Source organism: Leptopilina heterotoma, unplaced genomic scaffold (assembly GCF_015476425.1).
Source record: "Leptopilina heterotoma isolate Lh14 unplaced genomic scaffold, ASM1547642v1 Lhet_107, whole genome shotgun sequence".
Lineage (NCBI taxonomy): Eukaryota > Metazoa > Arthropoda > Insecta > Hymenoptera > Figitidae > Leptopilina > Leptopilina heterotoma.
This window is the reverse complement of record NW_025110824.1, coordinates 37,531-62,817: the sequence shown is the minus strand read 5'-3', so window position 1 is coordinate 62,817 and position 25,287 is coordinate 37,531. Positions and strand designations below refer to the sequence as shown.

General features: G+C 32.8%; 2 protein-coding genes across 2 annotated transcripts in view; one reads left to right on the top strand and one right to left on the bottom strand.

Moving 5' to 3' along the window:
* Positions 1 to 16,391, bottom strand: part of LOC122502384 (calcium/calmodulin-dependent protein kinase type II alpha chain-like) — a 274,765-nt gene extending 258,374 nt beyond the window's left edge. Inside the window, exon 1 of the mRNA XM_043612408.1 lies at positions 16,244 to 16,391. Within this exon, the coding sequence (XP_043468343.1) occupies positions 16,244 to 16,391 (148 nt within the window). The remainder of the gene's footprint in view (positions 1 to 16,243) is intronic.
* A 6,056-nt stretch (positions 16,392 to 22,447) lies between these two features.
* LOC122502375 lies at positions 22,448 to 23,850 on the top strand. The gene is made up of 3 exons (XM_043612399.1): positions 22,448 to 22,534; positions 22,969 to 23,529; positions 23,581 to 23,850. Exons 1-3 carry the CDS (start codon positions 22,448 to 22,450, stop codon positions 23,848 to 23,850), a joined length of 918 nt encoding a protein of 305 aa, XP_043468334.1.
* The last annotated feature ends 1,437 nt before the right edge of the window (positions 23,851 to 25,287 follow it).

Here is a 25,287-nt window from a genome sequence, read left to right as displayed (position 1 = left end):
GATTTGAATATGAAAAATCACACAAAGGTTCATTTTTCATATTGCTTTCTTCTTCTTTCTAAAATAAACAACGTAATAATGTCTTCCTTTACCTGATTTGCATATCTACTTCATTCGCAATCCATAATACTTTTTTCAGGTTTCAGCGAATTCTTCTCGATTAATTGACTGTCCTTTATATTCTACTTTACTTCTATTTAATCTTATTTTATTAGCGTCATTGCCATTTGTTTCTGGTATTTTAGTTAGCGTTTTCTCGTTAAAATCTCAAACTACTTTATATATTGCTCGTTCTTTGGCTAATATTTTTCTCCCATAAACAGATAGTTTTCAGATGTAATTTGCATCTCTTATGTGTTTAAGTAATTGGTCCTAAATTTGAAAGGGTAAGGACTGCCTTATAGTGTTTAAAATTAAGCGGGAAAGCGTTGGTAGGAATTTTGATTTGACTCTATCGATGAATTTATAAAATCTTGGAAAATAGGCGCCAAAGGAAAGATCAGGGCGTGGGGAAAATCGCTGAGTGGGGTTTTTTGCCGCGGAAAAGTAATGAAATCGTTCCCGCATGCAAATATCTCTCACTTATCAAAATTCGGCAGAACAAGTATCTTGTATCGCCACCTCTTTGCGTGTCGCCGACAGCCCAAAGGTAAAAAATATGATTGTAAATTTATTTTGTTTAATTTTATTTTCAATTCAGTTAACATCTATCAAATTTTAATTATTATTTCAAATCTTAATTTAGAGTGGCGATTTTTTTGTGATTGTAATCAATTTTTGTGGCTGATGATGAGTGAGGGACTGCGTGCGGGAGCCGGAAACTGAATTATCGTTATACAAGTATACCATCATTTTCTCCTGAAACTTGGGCCATTGACGAAGGAGATTTGGTACATAACTTGGACATCTTTCCGTTTGAATATATAATTAATTCCATCCTTTGGTTCAACAAATTGAATGCCGTAAGGATTATAATCGGGACATTCAAGTTTCACCCGTGACTAAGGTTTCTCAACCGACGCTTTCTCGCTTCATCAGGAGACAGATCGCCGAAAATAAGTTTTTAAATATTGTTTTACTTTTATCTTTCAAATTTCCATTTATATCCATTTTATTATATACAATATTGATCTCATTCCTTCCAAATCTTAATCCGTTTATTGATACCTCCAAACATTATCCTTATCCATTTAAGATTCCTTTTTAAAATATCAATCGCTTTCAATTCATGATAATTTGTCTAATTTCGAACTACGCTTTTTATTTGTATTTTGTTTTTATGTTCTTAAATTGTGTGTATGTATGTGAGTAAGAACGAGTGTCGTACGGCGCGAATTGTTTCGATAAGGATGATTTTCGGTTAAAATTATTCCTCTATTTTATTTGTTATAAATATTTCAAGATTTAATTAAAAGGGTATATTTTACATGAGTTTTGTGCATTTGTTTTGTTATTTATTTTGTCTATTTAAACTAAATTAACCGGTAATATAAATTGAATCTTCGTTAAATTCTCCATATTTAATTTTATCTATTTCTATGTATTTTGTTTAATAATTCATAATTTAATATAGTAAATTTGTTACAAATTACTTATCGGTTTCTGCATAATCACTTCGTAAATCTAGATAACTTTCTGGATAGATTTCTAGATAGTAGGATAATGTCTTTAGATAATTTATACTTCATTCGTTTTAATTAATTTTTATTAATGTAGTGAAAATTATAATATTGACAAAAATTAAAGATATAAATCTCCTTAGTTAAACCTTTACTTAAAAATTATGATTTAAGAAAAGATTATTAAACGTGACATTTATAAATACAAATTACGTAGTATTTAAAATCTCCCCTAATCTTGCATGTTGGAAAGTCGTCATAAAAACCGGAACTTAAAACAGTCATTATTCCCCCATATATCATACAGTAATATCCGTGAAACGGAATTACATTTCTTTTATTTGACAACGTGACTGAAGGGGAAAGGACAATTTTTAAATTCCTTTTTCTTGTCAAGTTTATTCTGCGTTACTAAACATAAAATATAAAAAAATCTGATAAAATACTGACGCACATTAATTTTACTTTTTTGGTCATTCAGGTAAAATACCATATGTTATACAATTTTGAAAAATTATTTGTTATTGTAGTCAACTAATTTTTTTCATTCTAGACAAAAAAAATCGATGAGCCTGCAAAAAATATTCAAATGAAATTCAAACCGCACTTCGTTTTGTCTTTAAAACAAACCATCGATTTTTTCATAGAATAAAATATATGTATACATATATTTCATTCATTTCTATGCCTTTTTGGAATAAATAGAATTTGCGGTCTTCAAACATTTTTGCGGTAGAAATTCAATTTTAGCTAAAAGATAATCTTTAATCGTAGTTTTTTATTTAAAGAGGTTTTGCATATCTGCTAATCTTAATAATATATTAATATAATTAATAATATATATCTTAACATGTATAAATAGGTATATATTATATTTCAAACATGTGACATGTATGGTAACAATAATGATACACGGAAAAAAACTAATCTCTAAACTTGAAGTAATATTAATTTGAAGTCCAATGAAATATAAGTGTATAGCTAAATTAAACATTATAGTCACAATTACTGTGATAAGTTGTGTTTGATTCTGTCAAACTTTATACCAGAAAACGCCATAAATTCACATCTCTGATTTAGAGATTTGTTAATTTCACAACTTTTTTTATATGAATTCGGTACATTGTGTTTTAAGTTAATCAGTGACAAAAAAGATTTAAACCATTTTAATTAATTAAGTATTAATTTTATTTTCAAATATCCAAATAAAAGCGAAGGTCTGTGAAGGAAGGTCTGTGAAATTTTAAGGTTACAATTGTCGCCCGACAAAATACGGCACTGACTGATTTAAATGACGTGAAATAGGTAAATAAACATTTTTCAACCACTTTTTCTCTAAACACAGACACTTTTTACAAAATAGGCCAACATACAATGGGTAAGAATCTTCTTAATAACCTAAATTCAAAAGATTGTTTAAATTCATGCAGAAACGCGGTTGTCAAGCGGTTGTAAAATGTAAAATTGGAAATGATTGGAAAGTAATGTAATGACAGACAACAAGAAGCGGATTACTGCCAGTCGCCAGAAGAGGGCAGAAGCATGCAGAGAGCACAATGGTCCAGCTGTTATATTCTTAGCATTACATCACTTTCCAATTTTACATTTTTCAACCACGTTTCTGCATGAATTTAAACCATCTTTTGAATTTAGGTAATTAAGAAGATTCCTACTCGTTGTATGTTGGCATATTTTGTAAAAAGTGTCTGTGTTTAGAGAAAAAGTGCGTTGAAAAATGTTTATTTACCTATTTCACGTCATTTAAATCAGTCAGTGTCGTATTTTGTCGGGCGATAATTGTAACCTACAAATTTTACAGACCTTCCAACGCCGTTAAAACAAAAAAATGAAATAAAAATATAAAATTCGTATTGTGTTTTAAAAATATCCAACTACTTTTTTATACTTGTCAATGTATCCCTATTAAAAATAAAATCAGGGGGGCGCATGATTATTCCCCAAATGTCATTTTTCCGAAATGTCATTTTACCGAACTGCACTTTTGCGAATAGTCAATTTTGCGAAAAGCCAATTTTGCGAATTGTCACTTTTGCGATTTGTCAATTTTTCGAAAACTCATTTTTGCGAATTGTCATTTTTACGAAAAGACATTTTTGTGAAATGTCATTTTTGCGAAAAGCCATTTTTGCGAATAGTCATTTTTACGAATTGCCATTTTTGCGAATTGTCAATTTTCCGAAAAGTCATTTTTGCGAATCGCCATTTTTACGAATTGTCAAATTTCCGAAAAGTCATTTTTGCGAATTGTCATTTTTGCGAAAAATACAATAAAAACTTGTAGGTATCTATAAATTCACTATTGTATTTTTCGCAAAAATGACAATTCGCAAAAATGACTTTTCGGAAAATTGACAATTCGTAAAAATATCGATTCGCAAAAATGACAATTCGCAAAAATAGCTTTTCGCAAAAATAACAATTCGTAAAAATGGCAATTCGTAAAAATGGCGATTCGCAAAAGTAACAATTCGCAAAAGTGACATTTCTTAAAAATGACAATTCGCTAAAATAGCAATTCGTAAAAATAGCAATTCGTAAAAATGACTTTTCGCAAAAATGGCTTTTCGCAAAAATGTCTTTTCGTAAAAATGACAATTCGCAAAAATGAGTTTTCGAAAAATTGACAAATCGTAAAAATGGCGATTCGCAAAAATGACAATTCGCAAAAATGAGTTTTCGAAAAATTGACAAATCGTAAAAATGGCGATTCGCAAAAATGAGTTTTCGAAAAATTGACAATTCGTAAAAATTGCGATTCGCAAAAATGACAATTCGCAAAAATAGATTTTCGTAAATATGACAATTCGCAAAAGTGACATTTCGCAAAATTGGCTTTTCGCAAAAATGACTATTCGCAAAAGAGCAGTTCGGTAAAATGACATTTCGGAAAAATGACATTTGGGGAATAATCATGCGTCCCAAAATCAGGAATGGTCAGACAAATGGTCAGGCCGCCTGACCACTTTAATCCAGTTTTCTTACGATTCTGGATGGATCTCGTCAGAAATCTATCACAACTGATCAGGAGGAAGATTAAAGTGGTCACAAGTTTGCTACTATCCCCTCCTCTTTGTTGACCCCGCCCATAATTGGTGACTATTTGAGACCATTTGTATCTCATTTTTGACCATATTTTTAAGCCACTTCTGTTTTATTTATTTAAACAATATGCAAAAAGTTGCAACAAATTAATTTTAAAATATATATTTTATTAATTAATATCAGTTTGTTTACATACGGAACAACTTGAAACTAATTCCCGGAATTAAATTAAAATTTGGACCCTACGGGGATCGAACCCCGACGCATGACCTAACCTAGTGCCTAAACTAACTGCCCTAACGACTGCGACTACCGAACCGACTTACATATTTCTGGATTCAACTGTCTATATAAAGAGCAACTGTAAAATAGTAAAATTCAATTACCAATATTATCAATAAATCAGAATAAACTGTTAAATAATTTTTATTAATTAATTATATTTCAATTTAGTCATAATAGGTTATGTGAATTAATAAAAATTAACATTATTAATTGAACCAATAATAAATTAAGTCTTAACTTTACAATTTGAAATGTTTCATAAACTATAATACGAATACAGATTAATAATAATTTTTATTATATCTGCATTTAAAATGAATTTAGTATTTAATATTAATTTAATTTAACATTATAATTTATAATAATAATGAATTATTAATGCAATATTGAAATTTTTATAAATTTAAAATTCAAATTATTAATAATCATTATTGTAAGAAATTATTCTATTAATGATTAATAATAATTTAAATATAACTGTATTTCAATTATAATGCAAATACTTCTCATAATAAGTACTGACTGGTATAGTAAATTACTAATATTATGAAACAAAATTTATTATTAATTAACTATATTAAATAATTACAAGTAAATATACATATATTAAATTAATATATTATAAATATACATTACATAAATATATTAAATAATTTTAAAAGAATGGTCCGAATGTTTTGATTTATTTACCTACTTTTGCTGTAGGGTAAGTGTGGGTATTTCTGCGAATTTTTAGGGTAGGTTAACTTTGCGAAGCTCGTCTAAGTTTACGAAAAAATAAAATGCAGTTTTTTCAATTACAAATTAAAGTTCAATTATTATATTTTCCAAATCATTAAACTCAATCAAATTTCGTTACTTATTTGTATTTAAAAAAGTAAATTAAAAACTAATTGTCAACACATGTATTATTGTTGACTCGCGATTAATATTGTGTGACATTTATCAAGGAAACACCAATTATTGTGCGAGCATTATTGCAGAAAATCAGGTGTCGCATAGCGCGCTGGTTGTCAAAAAAGAGGTTATGTTTAGTATGCGTTGCGCAGTAAACGTATTTAAAAATCGCAATAATACTAACATGCAGTAAAAATTCTGCTACTAATATAGTTTTAAGTATTATTAATTGAAAATCAATAATATATGGGTAAATTAATATATTTTTCAAATAATAAAGTGTACTTCTTTGATTAGTAACACTGAAACGTGTATACTATAGTGAATATTGGAAATATCAATGGTTTTTAATATGTATTCATGACTGCCATATTTGATAATTTCACAGAATTCTGTCATAATATATTTCAAATTTAAATAAATAAATAAATAATTGTCGGAATGTACATTTTTATGAGCTATTCTATCAAGTAAGATTCAAAATAATTTTTGTAATTATTTTGAAAAAATTAGGCGTGTATTTCAAAATGAAAATAATAATTTTTTAAAAATCGCAATAATTGTGTCACTCGCAGGAATACCCACACTTACCCTATAATTAATTCAATAATTATACCAATTTGAAAAATGAGAACTTTTGTTAAGTTAAAAGAACAATTTTTATAATAGAATAATGTATTCTGAAATGTAAAAAATAAATTTGAAAGATTTTATATGTATATTGTAACAAGGCATTTGTTACTGGGATAATAGCGGTTTGTCTGTGTCGGAAAAGTCATTGTGTTAGTTGGTATCTCTTTCTTAAATTTCCTGAGTTGATTTGTTTCTGGTTGCGGCTCACTGTATGTGATGAAAATAAGGCGTGGTGACGAGTTTCCACGATTGATAGCGACCAGGGCCGAATTTATTTACAGGTGATTTTCCGTCGTTTGAGGGACAAGGAAGGATTTATCAGATTTGCGTGACCTTAGGACAAAGACAGGAATACCGGCGTCTCAGCTGACGAATTCGTTACCAGCAGTTTTTTTTAAATATTATTTTCATTCGTTTACCGGCGCGTGTTGAATGTTGTTCGTTGTGATATGATTCCGTTAATTGTATTTTCTAGTGGAAAATAAAGGCAAAGTGTTCTTTAATTGTGCTTGTTATCTTTTGTGTTGGAGTTTATTGAGCCTTTTTCCCAAGGAATTGATATTTTTGGCGTCGCTGGTAAATCGTTTCATAATTTTCTCTTTGTTTCCATCGTCTTAGCATCATCGGTTGTCTTGGCGGGAAAGTTCCACAACTTGAGTAAGAATTGTCTTTGTGGTGTTGTTGTATTGTTTGGTTAGTCGAGTTGTTTGGGGTTAAATTGCAGGAAAGTGAACTAACGAACGGATTAGATGCTAATAATTGAATTATAATTTTTAATTAAAATATCCGGTCGCAATATATATAAATTTTCATGAGACTTTACCAAAATTAGAAAGATGTACCAAAATTTTTATAGGTTATGTGTTCACACATTTCAGAAATAGTTAAGAATTTCAGAAATGGTCAGGAATTTCAGAAATGGTCACAGCTTCGAAAATGGTGGGAGTAAAGTGGGAGGAGCTTGGAAAGTATTTGGTTAGGAATGGTGAGAAACGTTCGAAAACGTCAGAAGTGGTGAGACTGTTCAGGAATGTTCAGAAATTCTGACCATTCATGACGATTCCTGATTTTATTTTTAGTAGGGATAGTTCATACAGGGAAAACAAAATAAATATTTTGTGAATAATTCTCACTCTAAATTGTGATAAATTATAAATTTTTATTACATCGAGTTATTACAAAAATAAGAATTATTTAAATATACGACTAAATTTTTTAATATTGTTTATTCAAATAATATATTAGATTTGAATTTATTTAAGTAAGTTGATAGTTTAGAACATATGTTCCACATGTCATAAAATTTGAGATTCCTAATATCATTTTTAGGCATAAGAAATACGTGTTCTTCACAATACTAATATTCGGATTAGATATAATACCAAATTTCAGTTTTAGTGATCTGCTTACATCTTACGTCCGATTCCAGTGATAGGTTATGCCTAAATCTCAGATTTAATCTCTAATTTAGAGATTAATTTTTTTCCGTGTATAATCTAGATATCCAAATATATAATAAATTCAAATTTAATTCAAATAGTAGGTATTCGTTTAAATTAAAATATGCTTAACTCTGGAGCTGAAAAAGCTGTATACTTCTTGATTTTTAATAAGATTGGTATATGGTACGCCAACTTTAAGCAACAAGGGTATAAAGGCAGCCATTTGTTTACGGTGATTTTTGTGACACGAGTGGAGGTCGAGGGCGCCCCGAGACCTTCACTCGTGTCACAAAAATCATCGTAAACAAATCGGGATGCCTTTATTCCCATGTTACTTACGATATTTTTTATTCCTAATGCACAAAAGTGGCGATTTCAGATAGCAGACGACAGGGAGTAAAAGTCATTCACTTGTTCGACTTATATGAAAATAGCGGCCGTTTTCTCCCATCCCATCAGCTGTTATGTTTGCACATGGGAGAAAATAGACGCCATTTTCATATGGTCGAACAAATGAGTGACTTTACTCCCTGTCATCAGCTATCTAAAAGCGCCATTTTTGTGCATGTGAAATAAAAAATTTTTTTTGCTAAAGGCCGATTTTTGAGATATTAATTGTTTATAATTTTTTATTTTAAACAAATTAATACAATTTTTTAAAAAAGGACGTTTCTTTTCTTATTTCGTTATTGCACATGATCTAAATCAGTTCAAATTATTCTAATATGACAACCAGACAATTAATAAAACATAAAATAATTTATTTAAATTGTTATAAACAATATTAATTAACAAATAGATAGCTTTGATTCCTTTTGCCTAAAAAAGGTTTTTTTACACATTTTTTTAAAATTTAAGTTCATTACAAGAATGTATTATGTCCATTTTGTTTAAAAGTAACTTATTTAAATTGTTATAAACCATATTAATTAACAAATAGATAACTTTGATTCTTCTTCACAAAAAGATGCTTTTCTCCACATTTTCTTTTTAATTTAAGTTCATTTCAAGAATATATGTCCTTTTTGTTTAAAAATTAACTTATTAAAATTGTTATAAACAATATTAATTAACAAATAGTTAACTTTGATTCCTCTTAACTAAAAATTTGTTTCACGCTTACTTTTCTATTTAGGTTCATTTAAAGAATATATGTCCTCCTTGATTAAAAAAAGCTTATTTAAATTGTTATAAACATTATTAATTAACAAATAGTTAACTTTTGTTCCTCTCCGCCAAAAATTTTTTTTCACGTTTACTTTTTTTATTTAGGTTCATTATTTGATTAATATAGAAATGAAAGTATAAGTACTTAGTTTAATTTCACAGCCTATTTAAAATAAGTAGTTATACTTACATTCTTATATTTTTTAAATGAACCTAAATAAAAAAGTAAACGTGAAAAAAAAATTTTTTTTGGTGAAGAGGAACAAAACTTAACTATTTGTTAATTAATAATGTTTATAACAATTTAAATAAGTTATTTTTTAAACAAGGGGAGAACATATATTTTTTAAATGAACCTAAATAAAAAATTATTCGTAAAAAAAAATTTTTAGTGGAGAGGAATTAAAGTTAACTATTTGTTAATTAACATTGTTTATAGCAATTTAAATAAGTTACTTCTTAAACAAAAGGGTCATATATTCTTTAAATGAACTTAAATTAAAAAGAAAATGTGAAAAAAACGTTTTTTAGTGGAAAGAAATCAAAGTTATCTATTTGTTAATTAATATTGTTTATAACAATTTAAATAAATTATTTTATGTTTTATTAATTGTCTGGTTGTCATATTAGAATAATTTGAACTGATTTAGATCATGTGCAATAACGAAATAAGAAAAGAAACGTCCTTTTTTAAAAAATTGTATTAATTTGATTAAAATAAAAAATTATAAACAATTAATATCTTAAAAATCGGCCTTGAGGGATTTCTTAAGAATCTATCCTCCTTTAATTTAAAACAAATAACACTCAAATGGTAATACTCATTATGGGTCTCATAATTTTCTCAAATTTTTATTTTATTATTCGAAAGTAGGGGAAGTGCGCCGGTTGTGAGCACGCTCCGGTTGTGGGCACCCGTACATAAACTTCGACGGCAAGCAGACTTTACTGATCTTAGTATTGCAAGTCGTGTTCGTTGACTATACGGACTTTTCGTATTGATAACGAAATAAATATATGCATTTGTGTTATAGCTGTGAGCATAATAAAGAAAATTTGCATTAAATAAATAAAAAAGTAATTTTGTATTGTTTTCGAAGTGCAACATATGGGTGTAGATTCGTTCAGAAAAAAAGGGTTTAATTTTTTTTGCAGTGTCATTATATTTTGTGATTTACCTTCGTGTTTAACCAAAATCGTGCATCACAAAATGTGTAGGTCTTTTTAAAAAAGACTGTCATTCCCGGTTGTGGGCACCTTTATGTTAAGGAGGCTCTACCATCTGACAATGATGTGGACTACTGTCTCATCTATATAAACTTTCTGCCAAGGAAATTGACAGCCGCAAACTCCATTAAATGCGATGAATATAGTCGTTCAGTGCATTAGAAGTGCGTTATGATATGTGGGCCAGCTACTTCACATGCTAGCATTATGCTTCTGATAGCGATGAGCATAGTGTGAAAACGTGTCATCATTTTTGTTTTTTATCCCGGCAAAGTCTCTTAAAATAAAGAAACTTTTATTTCTTCTTTATTTGTGTTGGTTTCCTTTAATATTTTTCCATTTTTAGCGGATTTTTCAAGGGTGTCCACAACCGGGTACAAAAATTTTTTTTTAAAAAATTTCCATTTCACTAAATTTCTAATAAAACTTTTTTATTTAAAGAAATTAATTTAATACCTTCACTGACAGTCACCTTAGACCTCTAGCTTTAAATGCGTACACATATATTTGTATAATATGCACATGGACAAATGTTATGAGGCAAAAACAAAAGGGTGCCCACAACCGGAACACTTCCCTTACATTTACTCACTGATATAACCATAAATTTTTATTTAATTTATGCAAAAACTCAATTAGTTAAAATTATTTTATTAAGAGGGTTCAAAAATCTTTAATTAACAATAAAAAAATATAAATAATTTAAATATTTTTGAAATACTCCGTGAGTATTTCACAGTAGTCAAAACATAATATGAGTGACCCATCACATTTTGTGTCTGCTATTTCTTTAAAGCACGAGATAGAGTCATGTAGGCAGTTATTCAAGTGAATCTGGATCACTGCAAAAAGAAGTATCTTAATTTAAGATGTTTTGGTAGTAATTTCTAAGATGTTTTGGTAGACACTTTTTAGTTACTTGAAAAATCTTAATTTAAGATGTTAAAAGCATCTTCGTACACATTTTCTGTGTATTTTTGGGGCAAAAAGTTTTGAGGTTAACTATGGGCTCTTATGGAAAACACTTTATGTATCTTAGTTTTTAGTAATACTTACACTTATGGCGCATCTTACGATTCTTAAGTAACTTATCGCTAAACATCTTATTGCAACAGAAACATCTTAATTTAAGATACTTTAAAGAACTTACAAAAGTATCTTACTTTTCTAAGATGGAAGAAGTATCTTCATCACTGCTAAAACGTATAAAGCATCTTAAATATTAGTAAGATGCTTTAGAAAACATCTTATTTTAAGATGTAAGATAGCATTTTTCTATCTTACATCTTATTTTAAGATATCAAAAAAGACACCTATTTTTGCAGTGATTATAATAGAAGTAGTAGGTAGTATCCACTTTTGAACTGTCCATTATTCACCTTAAACTTCACTAACTTGTAAACTTGTAACTTCTTTTTTCCTAAAATTGTTGTTCAGTAACTGTTTTCCAAAACTAAACGTTTGCTTTATAGCCATAGGCTAACAAATTTACTCTTGCAATAATATTATTAATGCACACAAATTTAAATATTAGACAATATTTTTTGAGTCTAACTGGGAGATTTTTAATTATGCAATAAATTTTGTATTTTATCGACTTTTTGTATTAACTATTAAATTGTTTATATTTAGTATAGTTTGCTTATAAAAGAAATGTTAAAACTAATATTTTTCTTTTTGTCGCATAATTTATTTAATCCAATATATATATATATATACATAATAATTATCTCATTGCGTTGGAACGTAGAGAACTTTAATAAACCTCATTTGTCATTATGAATATTGGATTTCAAATGTTTTCAGTCACGGAATAAAAGTGGTAGGAATCGATTTTTCAGTAGCAAGATATATATATATATATATATATATATATATATATATATATAGTTTAGTCAGTCTTGTTATTTTTAATCTGTTATACCTATGCAATGTGAAAAAATGTTTGCGATTGCACAATAAATTTTAAAGAATTTTTTATTCAAGTCAAAAATTTCCTATCCGAACAAGTTTACTATCAAAAGCAAGAGAAATGCTTTTTTCTAAATAAAATAATTTTTACTTCTGTTATTCTAAATTTAGTTTCTTAGAAAAGCAGTGAAAGCTGCAGTATTTGAAATAAATTAATTCATTTGAAAAGTAATGTAATATTACATCCAAATAATGAGGGCGGAACATATAATAAAGTATATGTATACTTCCAGCAATGTATGAAAAGTTCTTAGAACTTTTATTGTTTGCATTTTGAAATTGTAATAAACAGTGGGTTGTAGGGAAACACACTAGACTGCGGCGAAATATACTGCAACTACATATATAACTACGGCTAATCCCGTAGCATGAAATGGTACGCGACTTGAATTAATGACAATATATTTTTACATTCTCATCAAAAATGAGAAAGTTTTGGATTTGTGCGATTTTGAGAAATTTCTAATTTTGATAAATCTTTACGTTTCATGACCCCCTGATTCCAAAAAAATGGTTTTTAGAGAAGTGTCTGTCTGTCGATCTGTGTGTCTGTCTGTCTGTAGAAAATTTTGTCTCGACGATAACTCGAATAAATTTTAATGAATCGACTTGCAATTTGGGGTGCTTTTTTAGTCCATTAAAATGAAGCCTGAGTTCGTTGGACAGCTCATTTCGTCAAAAAACGACAAAAATACAAAACTTTTTTTTGTATTTTTGACAATTTTCAAAAAAATATTTTTTCTAATTTTTTCCTTAAAATTTGTACAAAAACAAACAACTTTTCCTTTAGATACTTTTTTGTACAACAAAAAACAAAAAAGTTATAAATTTTTTTTTTTTTTAAGTTTTTGGTCCAGGTTTATTTTTGAAGTTTTTGGGTCAGGTATAGCCAAACGGTTTATCTAGAACTAAAAAATTTTATTTTTAATTTAAAATATTTTTACATTGTCATCACATGAGAAGATATTATATTTGGTGGAAAACTGACTCTTGCTAATTGTATGAAATCTTTGCGTTTTGAGGTTCCCTGAATTCAAAAAACATGGTTTGGCGATTACGTCTATCTGTAAGCCTGTCTGTCCGTCTGTCCGTAGACAAAAACTTTGTTCCGACTATAACTTTTGAAAAATTTAATTTTTTAAAAGTTTTTTCGAATTTTTGTCTCATCTCAGTGGAGGTGATTTATTTTTTCATGTTGAAACGACGTGCAAATTTTGGAGGATTGTTTTTATTCTAGCTCTTAGTTCAAAATTTTTTTTGAAATTCTGTGCTATTTTTTATTATTATGTTCTAATTTGGGTATCCTACCTTTGCTTTGCTTACAATTTTTTAAGCAAAGAATACACGTTATTACCTGAAGTAATTCTCATACTTTTGAAAATGACCTTTAAAATAATAAGAGAAGCATTAGAAAACGTTTACTATTTTATAAGTTATTCAAATATTTGTATAGCATTAAAAATGGCGATTTTTTCAAAATCTCTGAGTGAATTTCTTGTTTAAGCTCAAAATAACATATAATAACAATATTTGTTAATATATTTAATAAATTATGTATAAAATAATATATTATAATATTCTATAAAATTTAAATATTTCTTTACAAAAATAAATTTCATCCTTTCTGAAGGACGGTTGCCGTACTGCCGACAAGACGCCGTATTGTGCAGAGAGGCGCGTCCTGCCGGAAGTCTCTTCCAAAAGTTTAGGCGCTTGAACGTTCTCTTAAAAAAATCATGCAGAAAATTCATCTAATTGTTCATTTTTAAATCTTCAGTAAATTTAACGTTTTTCTTATAAGAATTAAACTATCAAATCCACTGTATCCAGATTTACTTGTTTTTAATCATATATTTATATTTACAAATCACGTATATATAGGGGGAACAGGACATAATGGCTAAGGGGCGTAATGAATAATTGTAATTTATTTAAAAATCGTAAATCGAAATGATTTCGTTCCGAACACAACTTGATGTACTGCAAGTTTCTACAAAGTTTGATTATTTATTATTCAATCACTATTGTAAGAAATATAGTAGAAAAACTGTATTTCACATATGAAAGTAACTTTTCAAAATTTTCATTTTTTCGTTCTAATTTTTTTAAAATAACTAATAACTTTTTTTTAAAAAGAAACTAAAATCGCGTTTTAAGCTTGAAACATATTTTGAGGGTCAATTTGAGATTTTTGATTAACACTTACTGTATTGATAAAAATTACAAAATATTTTCCAAGTACCCCTAGGGCGAGTTGGATAATGCAACACGCTATGCATAAAGAGCAACCTACGATACCTACGAAGTGTACGTTCATTGTAGAAACAAATGTAAGAGTAATATACCCAGGCGGAAATTTCCCACTGGCGGGGTACCGCGCCTGTACAGACGTCGGTAAGACTGTACTGGCATGGATCCGCCTGACGACCGGAGCGGTTCAGACATTGTACTGGAACCTGACAATGTGTTGTAGTGGCTGCGCGCCTGGCTCGGTACAGATTTGATGCCGCCTAACAACCGGCGTTGTACCGGCATTCGTCCGTCTGGCAACCAGGACGGGCCAAATTTTGTTCCGAAACATGACTTTCTACTGGCGTTCTACTGGCATTCGTCCGCCTAGCAAGCGACGCAGGCCAAATTATATTCTCTATTGAAAAATAAAATAAAAAAAAATATTTAATTAACTATGCATGGTGCATGTTAATTAACATTTATTTATAGATCGTTTGAAGCATTTTTTACACATTTTACATTTTTTTACACATTAAAATTCTAAACGCTCGCAGTGGGATACGAAGCCCAAGCGCCTATCCTAATCTACGCACCGAAGTCTAATACGCTAACCACTACGCTATTCGCTCGCTTGCGGATGTGAGCATAACAACGCCAATATACAATACCGCTAAACAAAACTTATATATAAAGTGAATAATAATTTTTACTCAAATATTTTTCAATATTTTAGCATTTTATTTATATTATGCAAATAAATTTAAAGTTTTATTACATTTTTATTTAATCTTCAATGTTTTTGATATTTATCATTATTTTATTATTTAGGAATAATTAGTTGAACTTTATAACTATTCACTTTATAACTATTCGAAATCAATACAAAATTAACTAAAATAAACATTTGTAACTTACTGCGTTTCATTTATACTTTATAACTGTTTTTAAAGAAGAGAAAAAGATGAATGTAATTAATTTGAAAGAAATATTAAATATTAATTAACATTCACCTTGCATAGTTAATTAAACATTTCTTTTATTTGAATTTTTAATAAAGAATATAATTTGGCCCGCGCTGGTTGCTAGACGGACGGATGCCAGTACAACGCCGGGTGTTTGGCGGGCTGAAACCTGCACCGAGCTGGACGCATTTTGCAATAGAATGACAGAGCGAATGTACTTTCGACTCTTTAAAAATTATTAATACAAAAAATGTTTAAAGCATGATGGATTAAATTTATTATTATTAATTTTTATTATAAAAAATAGCAAAACTTGTCAGATTTTAAAAGATATTTGGGGTAAGATGTTTAAAAGCGCATTTATAAAAAAAATTATCCAATATAAAAATAAAACTAATTTGAAAACTAGTAACAATTACTATATTCTAAGCATACACGGAGAGAAAAAAAAAGAGAGCCGTTTGATTTGGCAAGAGAGCGTTGTTTTTCCTTTAAGTCGGTTCTATAATGAGCACGGTCGTTCGTGTTCGCTGTCGTGAACGTGTACGCGTTCCAAGTCGGTTCTACAATGAGCACGGTTGTTCGTGTTCGCTATCGTGAACGTATACGTGCTCTATGCTAAACTATATGAAGTCGGTTCTACAATGGGCACGTCGGACGTGGTCGTCTGACGTGCCGTTCTGACGTCACCCATGCTATTCAAATGGGTGACGTCAGCACGGTACGTTAGACGACCACGTCTGACGTGCCCATTGTAGAACCGACTTCAAGTCGGTTCTACAATGAGCACGGTCGTTCGTGTTCGCTGTCGTGAACGTGTACGCGTTCCAAGTCGGTTCTACAATGGGCACGTCGGACGTGGTCGTCTGACGTGCCGTTCTGACGTCACCCATGCTATTCAAATGGGTGACGTCAGCACGGTACGTTAGACGACCACGTCTGACGTGCCCATTGTAGAACCGACTTCAAGTCGGTTCTACAATGAGCACGGTCGTTCGTGTTCGCTGTCGTGAACGTGTACGCGTTCCATTTAGTTTAGCATGGAGCACGTACACGTTCACGATAGCGAACACGAACAACCGTGCTCATTGTAGAACCGACTTGGAACGCGTACACGTTCACGACAGCGAACACGAACGACCGTGCTCATTGTAGAACCGACTTCATATAGTTTAGCATAGAAAAAAAAAAAAAGGAACCGTTCTCCCCTCGAGAGTAAGCAGCGTGCTTAACCTCAAGTTGAACGGCTGTTTCGCATTTAACGCAACCGCTCTACCGACAGGTAGAGCCGCTTACTTTTCTTTCTCTCCGTGTATTCTTATTAATAAATTAATTAATTAATAATTTTTAATTCACTTATTTATTAATTTATTATCAATAAATAAACAAATAAGTAATATTAAATAAATCCAATCAAATTTATTTAATATTACTTATAATTTATTTATAATAAATCAATAAATAAGTAAGTAAATTAAATTAATTAATATATTAATAATAAGATAAATTATATAGTTCTCAGTCGGTAGAATGCCTGTACCGCTCGGGTCGTTAGACGGACGAATGCCAGTACAACGCCGGTTGCGAGGTGGTATAAATTTTGATCCGGCGGTCGGATCAAATCTTGTACCGCTCCTGTACTTCCGGCAGTAGAAAGACTGTACCGATAGTCGGATCCGACTTTGTACCGCGCCAGTAGAAATTCTCATCCGAATCGGTACAGACTGCCTGCACTGGCATTGACTCTCCAATTCAACCGGCGCGGGCGCTAGACGGTTGGACGATCTGGTATTCGTCTCACTTTTCCGCCTGAGTAGGGACGTTCGTTTTTTTAAAAGAAAGCTGAGATACCAGAGTAACTTTTCTAGGAGATGTCCGAGTAAATCAACAAAGAGTGAAAAGTTAGCCATTCCGCTACGCTCTACACTACACAAAAAACTTATAATAATACTAATACTTTAAGAATATTTTAGCTGCTTCTGCAAATCATGTTTCTGCTAAGAGAGTTAGTAGAATTAAAAATAACTTCACAATTTTATCATCAAGACCAAAAATATACATTTAAATGCACTTAATCTCGCAATCATCAGCAAACAAAAACAAGTGATGAGAATGTAATCCTTAAAGTCGTAGTAACTTTAAGAAAAAAAATGTTTTATGAAACATATAATAGGAAACAAGAACACAATATAATAATGCACAATAATTGCAGACCACCGCGAGCGAAGCGAGCCATTTGCGCGCGAAGCGCGCAACAACACACGGAGCGCGAATATTATGAACTTTTCATAATATAGTTCGTAAATTTTAGAGAAAGGTAAAGTTGAACTTAATATCTTAACCTTACGACACCATTAAAGTTACAACAGGTGCATCTTAACAACAAATAAATATTATCAAGTAGACTTTAAATCATAATCTCTTAGTAAATCTGTTATTAAAGTAAATGTTCCTATATGAAGGTATAGTATGTATAATCGGTCAATATTCTGCTGCCACATAAAAATTTTCCAATATCTCTAATGCATCTCCAACTCAAACTTTTGATGACAATAAAAGCAATTGAAGAACGATTTTCCGTTAGGCACCGGACCAACACCTTGACAGAAAACCAAAAAGACGGATAGTTGAAGATACAATAATTTATGATCTTCATAACCAATATTTGTCCATATTTTGAACTCCTATATATACAAACAAACAATTTTCAAAAAAAAACTACTCAAATAATTAAAAATTTTTAGGGGACTAAATTCTTAAAATTTATTAAACTTACTTCAAACTTGTTACTCGGGGGTTTTTGGGGTCGCTGATCATGAGTCTGAAGCAGGCGCGGATCCAGGGGGGCCACAGTGGCATGCTCCCCCAAGAATTCAAACTTCCTGGAATTTTTTAAATAAAAATTTCATTCATAATAGGTCATCCCTCCCTAGGGGTTTCAAGACCTTGCCGTTGGTGGGGGGCGCACGAGGGGCTTTACCCAGTGGGAGGCTACTTCTCGATATCTCTCATGGGGACTGAGGGGGCGATCCCTTCAAAATGGGTCGGCCGCTACAGAAACCGAATCTTTTGTGTTTCGCTGGGCAGTGTCCCATGGCACGGGGATTTAGAGAGATATCGAGAGAGACGGGATGGACAGAGGCTTAACCGCGGGTCCATTCCGAAGACTTCCTACTGGTGGAAGTCTGACCAAGAAGAAACCCTTCCATGGTTACGTTGGCTGTGCCATGGCGATTGAGGCGCGAGTCTCTGCCACCCAATCCGTGATGAACTCGTGTCCATGGATGAATGATACTAGGGTTAACAAATCCGTCGGGTTCTTCCGTGGGGAGGGGGTTGGACGGGGGACGACCTTTGCTGGGCACAATTAACCGTAAACCGTAAAGCTCGGGAACAGTTGTGTTACAAAAAGGGCCCGTCTTCTGGACGACCCGTCCCCGGGGTGGGGCTCGAATGGAGGTATCTTGAACGAGACTCTGAGATACCAGGCGAACTTTCAGATGTAATTTAGCCTTTTCCTTAAATAGAGGCTCTTTAAGGATTGACCTTTCTTTCCTCTTTTCTCGTGGGACCATAATTGATACTACAGAAATTAATAAAAATAAAACCACACACGTGAGCGTCGAAGAGCCCTTTTTGGGGGATCACGATGCTGGCGATCAAGGTGTGGACGCGACAGAGGGGACCATGAGTCAGTCTTAAATATAACTGCTTCCGGGATCCACTGTATGCAGATTAACTTGCATCATTGTAAAGGCGCTTCGGCGATTCTAGCCAGGAACTTTGCAAGGATGCAGGCAGCTATAGCCTTTGTTCAAGAACCTTGGGTTTACAAGGGTAAGATTAGAGGTCTAAGTGGCTGTGGGATGCTAGTTAGTTCACCACAGGAACCAGTTCCAAGGGCTTGCCTGATCTATAAAGGTCTAGATGCTTTCCCTCTATTGGAATTAACTACCAGGGACTTAAGCCTTTTGTTGATAAGGCTAAGTACCTAGAAAAGAACGGAAATAAAAGGGAGGTTGTAGTAGCTTCCGCATATTTTCCGAGATCGGGGGATGACCCCGCACCACCTACAGAGGTGGAGAAGTTGGTAGATTACTGTCAACGGCAAGGTCTCCCTTTGATAATAGGTTGTGATGCCAATGCGCACCATGTCGTATGGGGCAGCACTGACATTAACGACAGAGGCAGAAGACTTTTAGATTTTCTGATAGATACAGATTTAGATATTTTAAATCAGGGTAATGAGCCGACTTTCGTTACTGTTAACAGAAAAGAGGTGTTGGATATTACGATCTGTTCCAAGTCTTTGTGTGATGGCGTGAGGGACTGGAGGGTGTCTGATGAAGATTCCCTCTCGGACCACAGGCTTATAACGTTTAGATTGGAATCGAAGGATCGGGAACAGGCGTAGGGACGTAATCCCAGGAGTACTGACTGGGCTTCATATATTGAAGACCTCAAGACCTCCATGGCATGCTTCCCCACTTCGTATGGAACGCGGGAGGAGTTGGAACTTGCAACGGAATACCTGCGAGATTCTATTATCTGCTCCTTCGAAAGGAACTGTGTAGTTAAGAAAATAGGCTTCAATGGGGGTAGTGAGTGGTGGACCCCCCGTTTGGAGGAACATAGAAAACAGTAAGAAAGCTTTTTAATAAAGCCAAGAAACGTAGGCATCAGCGAGCATGGGATGAATATCATACCGCTCGCGATTTTTACAAGAAAGAAGTAGAGAGGACAAGGAGTGTCAGCTGGAGAAGTTTTTGCGAAGGAATCGAGAGGGTACCAGAAGCATCAAGACTTCATAAAGTACTAGCTCGAGACCCAATGGCAAAATTAACTACTATTAAGCTGCCCATTGTCAGTATGTCCAGGATAAAAGGGAGTGTATAAAGCACCTAATGGAGGTAACTTCCCGGACTTTAGAGAAGGTTCGGAGAACAGCCATGGCATAGGACCAGGTGGACCGCCTACGCTTTTTTTCTAAAAAATTCTTTATGAAAGCAAATTAATCGGAGGTTTCTATTCCAAGCTTTAGCTTAAATCCTTAGATAAGTGTTTATACCATAATAGCTTTGATTTTTTTATTAGAAAAAACAATTGACTTTTAAAAAAAGCTAATTTTTAAGGAATGAAAAAAGTTTCACCTTAAGTGGACCACTCCTAAAAAATTGTAAAAGTTATTCTAAATTCTTTAATGTATTTAATATTTCTGATATATTGAAACAAAATTTATGCTTATGCAGCTTCAGACCATGTATGTGTCGCAATGTTAACAAGTGAAACCATTTTTAATAATTTTGTCACATATCACATCAATATCACAAAAAAATTAATAAAGAACATAAATCATAGTTTCAAACTAATTTATTGTCAATTTATATCTAAAAAATGTTAAACTGACATTAAAAATGGAAAAAACAGGCAGTCCACTCATGGTTATAAACAGTGGTCCACTCATGGTGACAAACAACTTTTTATGGCAGCCATCACAATTTTTTTTTAGTCAAAATTATCACTAAATTAAACTAAGGCAATCAATTTCAATGTCCAAAGTAGTAGGAAAAAAATAAGTTACCTTTTAAAACTTAAATTTTACACTACTTTTACACTTCCAAATAACTTTACTCATTGTAAGAGCGACTTCTTTTTTGGTTTGTGTTCTTAAAAATGCGTTACATCAAACGATAACGTATATGATTATCGCGGAACTTAATTTCTTACGGTTTCTAGGTGCGGTGCTGCTATTCGCACTATTTATTTCACGTTTCCGCTGTCAGATAACTTAAAAGCTCAGGCGGTCCACTCAAGGTAACATTACCCTATGGGAAATTCCACGTGAGATTTTAGTCGACAGTGGGATTTTTTTACAATTAACTTTTTAAAACTATCTACAGCGTAGACCCTTTAATTAAAAACAAAGAACACAAATAGATTAAAATTTATACGCTGCAGACAGTTCTAAAAAGTTAATTGTAAAAATATCCCATGTGATGCTTGCAAGTAATTTTTGAAAATGTTTTAAAACTCATTGAACACATCAGGCCCATTTCGGGACTTTTTGGAAACTCTCCTCTATATTATAAGGTATAAATAAATTTTAAAAAAAATTTTTAAAATCCGGCCTAAAGTTAAAAACAATTAATTTGTTTATAAAAAAAAATTTTGTTACATTTCTTAAAACTTGAAAGAAAACTAAAACTTTCATTTTTTGACAACTTTTTCCTAAACTCAATATTTTCGGAATTATAAGCTACTGAATATAAGTCTACAATTACAAGTCAAAAATTTCGAAAATTCATAACTCGAAAATTTGTACAATGAAACAAAAATAAAAAAATACGAATCTAATTTGTTTCGATACAGAATAGAAACAAAATATTTTTTGGCCGATTTTAAGAGATGGACTTAAATCTAACGTGGAATTGCCCATATATATGTTTTTTTCAAAAAAAGAATCAGCTACGATTTTCGGAAATGAAAATTTGGAATCTGGGGACGATTCCAGATAAAACTGCGTTAGCACAATTTTTACTCATTTTAGGTAAACCTAAAAGTGCTTGAAGACCACCGTATAGCGGGAAAACTGGAAACTAGCAGCCAGGATCGTAAGTCCGGAAGGGATTGATTGGGCAATAAGCACTTTCAAACCATTTAAGGCTTCAGGGGGGACGGTATATATCCGGTTCTTTTGCAAAAGGGATTGGAGTGTATTAGAGTACCCCTGTGTAAAATTATGAGAGCGTATATAGCTCTTGGTTACACACCGGAGTCTTGGAAAAAGACGAGGGTTGTGTTTATTCCGAAGGCCGGTCGGTCAGGTTAAACTGCGGTAGGTAGAATAGAGGGACAAATCAGCAGTGGTGGCTATGCGGTTGGTACCTTTCTTGATATCGAAGGTGCCTTCCCTAACACCTCTAGCAAAGCTATCTGTAGGACAGCCAGGATGCGAGGTGTGCCCGAGCCGCTAGTTAAGTGGATCGACAGCATGCTTCGCGAAAGGGCCCTTGAAGCGAAGTATGGTGAGGCTAAGGTAACAGGCCTTGTCTCAAAAGGGTGCCCACAAGGAGTCCTTTCTCGTTTATTGTGGTGCTTAGTGGCAGATGAGTTAATTAGAAACCTCAATAGCCAGGGATATTATACGCAAAGTTATGCGGATGATTTCCTTATAATTATAAGAGGGCACTCAATTGAGACCCTCTTAGAACTTACGGAACGTGCACTTAAGATTGTCAAGGATTGGTTCAATCTGACTAGACTTTCTGTAAACCCAGAGAAAACGAATATAGTAGTTTTCACAAGAAAATATAAGGTACCGAGTTTGAAGAAACCGATATTTTATGGAAAAGAAATTTCTTTTTCTGAATCGGCTAAGTATCTGGGAGTAATCCTGGATAAAAAGTTGATTTGAAGGGAACATTTTGAATATCAGTATAGAAGGTTCTGTACTGCTTTTTGGGCGTGTAGAAGGGCGATAGGGTCATCGTCAACTGGCTCTATCAAATGATCTTAAAACCCAGGTTTCTTCACGCGGTGGTTGATTGGTGGTCTAGGACTCAACTGATAACGGTTAAAGAGAAACTGGACCAACTGCAAGCAATGATTTTCAGGGGTATTACGGGAGCTATGAGAACCACGCCAACAGCTGCGTTGGGATTCATGCTAGCCAAAGTACCTCTGCATATTGCCGCGGTGAAAAAGGCGGCTCTTACTATGAGCAGGTTAACCGCGCAGGGAATGTGGAAGGTTGGTGGTATACACACCAAGTTTCCACGCTCAATTCTATCAATACCAGAATTAAGTATGGTGCAAGATAGAATGATCAAGAGGGTGAAATTTAAACCCAGCTTTAAGATCATTACACCTTCCAGAATGGACTGGAAGAAAGGTTTTCCACTTGGGGACGATGTCTGGTATACAGACGGGTCCAAAATGGACTGCGGTGCAGGCTTCGGAATCTATCGAAAAACTGGCTGCATTAAAGTGGCTGAGTCACTAGGACAATATGCCACAGTCTGGCAGACAGAGGTCTGTGCGATTTGAACTTGCGCCCAAATATCCATTCGAAATGGAACAAAGGACAAGAGGATTAGTATTTGTGTGGATAGTCAGGCGGCCTTGTGGGCTTTGAAAAATCACACAATAGAATCAAAACTCGTCTGGGAATGCCGCAGCGTACTAGATGAGTTGGGTTCAGCAAATAAACTTTCATTGATTTGGGTACCGGGTCACTTGGGAATCAAGGGTAATGAAAGAGTAGACGTCTTGGCGAAAATCGGTTTCGAGACGGAATTTATAGGTCCTGAACCAGCAGTGGCAATAATGCCGTGCTTGGTCATGGACTATTGAATTACCATCAGCATAAAATAGGCAGACAAGTTTCACCTATGTGCAGACTGTGTGGGGAGAGTAACGAAACTTTGACTCACATATTATCTGAATGCCCAGCGCTAGCTAGGATCAGGCTATCTAGTTGGGGTCAAGCAATTATTGACCCTAAATAGGTGAGCAACCTATCGATAGAAGAGATACTGGACTTCTGGAGAAGAACAGGACTCTAAAGGGTTGCTATAAACGAGCGAGCTGGAGTCTAGTACAATGGGTTTTATAACCTAGGTGCTTACTTTCCCCTCTTGAGGAAAATCCAGCTCGATCTCGGTTGTTAGATTAGATTAGGTTAATAGGTCATCAAGCTAGCGTCTAGCAGATGGCCCCCCTCAAGAACCTTGTCTGGATCCACCCCTGGTCTGAAGTCAGTTTTTTAAAATTCAAAATGGTAAATCTAATGTAGTGAACGGAATTCTTAAAATTTTTCCATATTTTTCAAATTTCTCTATATTGCTTCCTCATGAAGGAAGTATTGTAATACCAAAATTTTTTAAGCTCGATTTCTTGACATATTTTTATGTTATTTGACCTCAGAAGGTCAAAAATTTCATTTCTAAAAAATGTCATTCCGTATATGTGGCATTCCACCTCAAGTGATCCGGATCCAAAGTTGAAATAAATTTAAAAATTTTGGTCCGCCATATAGGATCCGACATTTTGAATTTTGAAAATTTGATTTTAGATTCGTAATCAGGGACCCTCAAAGCTTTTAAGAGGAATCGAATTAACAAAATTAGTAAAGAATTATTAAATATATCTACAATTTGTTAAAATTCAATAATTTTTTTGTAAAGATTAAGACCGTGCAAAAAAATCTACGTAGCTTAAACTAAAAAGATCACACCTATGTCTTAAACCCTATTATATAAGCTGTATTTTAAGCGCAGTCTCTTGTCGATGAGATAAAAATTACGCCGGAGAAAGAATTTTGAAGTCATTTTTGTCATTTTCGCCCACTGTGCGCCTGGGGAATCAAATCAATATTAGACTTGCCGGACCGACACGGGTCTGCCCATTATCATCGGTACGCTACTGCTCTACGAGAAAGCCCAGGCTAGCCATGAGCAGCAGTGGCCTTCCGAGCCCCCTTTAGTCGCTAGGGCGTTGGCTAGGATCAGACATTCTAGCTAGGGCCAAGCAATTATTGACACTGAACAGGTTTACAACTTATCGATAGAAAAGGTATTAGATTTCTGGTGGAAAACAGGAATCTAAATAAGTTGAATTAAGAAGAGCGAACCGGAGATTGGTATAATGGGTTAATACCTGAAGTCCCTACTTTCAGTACGAAAACTCGAGTTCATGCTCAGTTAATTGGATTATATTAGATGTTTTAAGATTTGTGTCTATAAATTTCTAAGTTGATACGGTGAAAAATAAATGAGATATACAGCACGA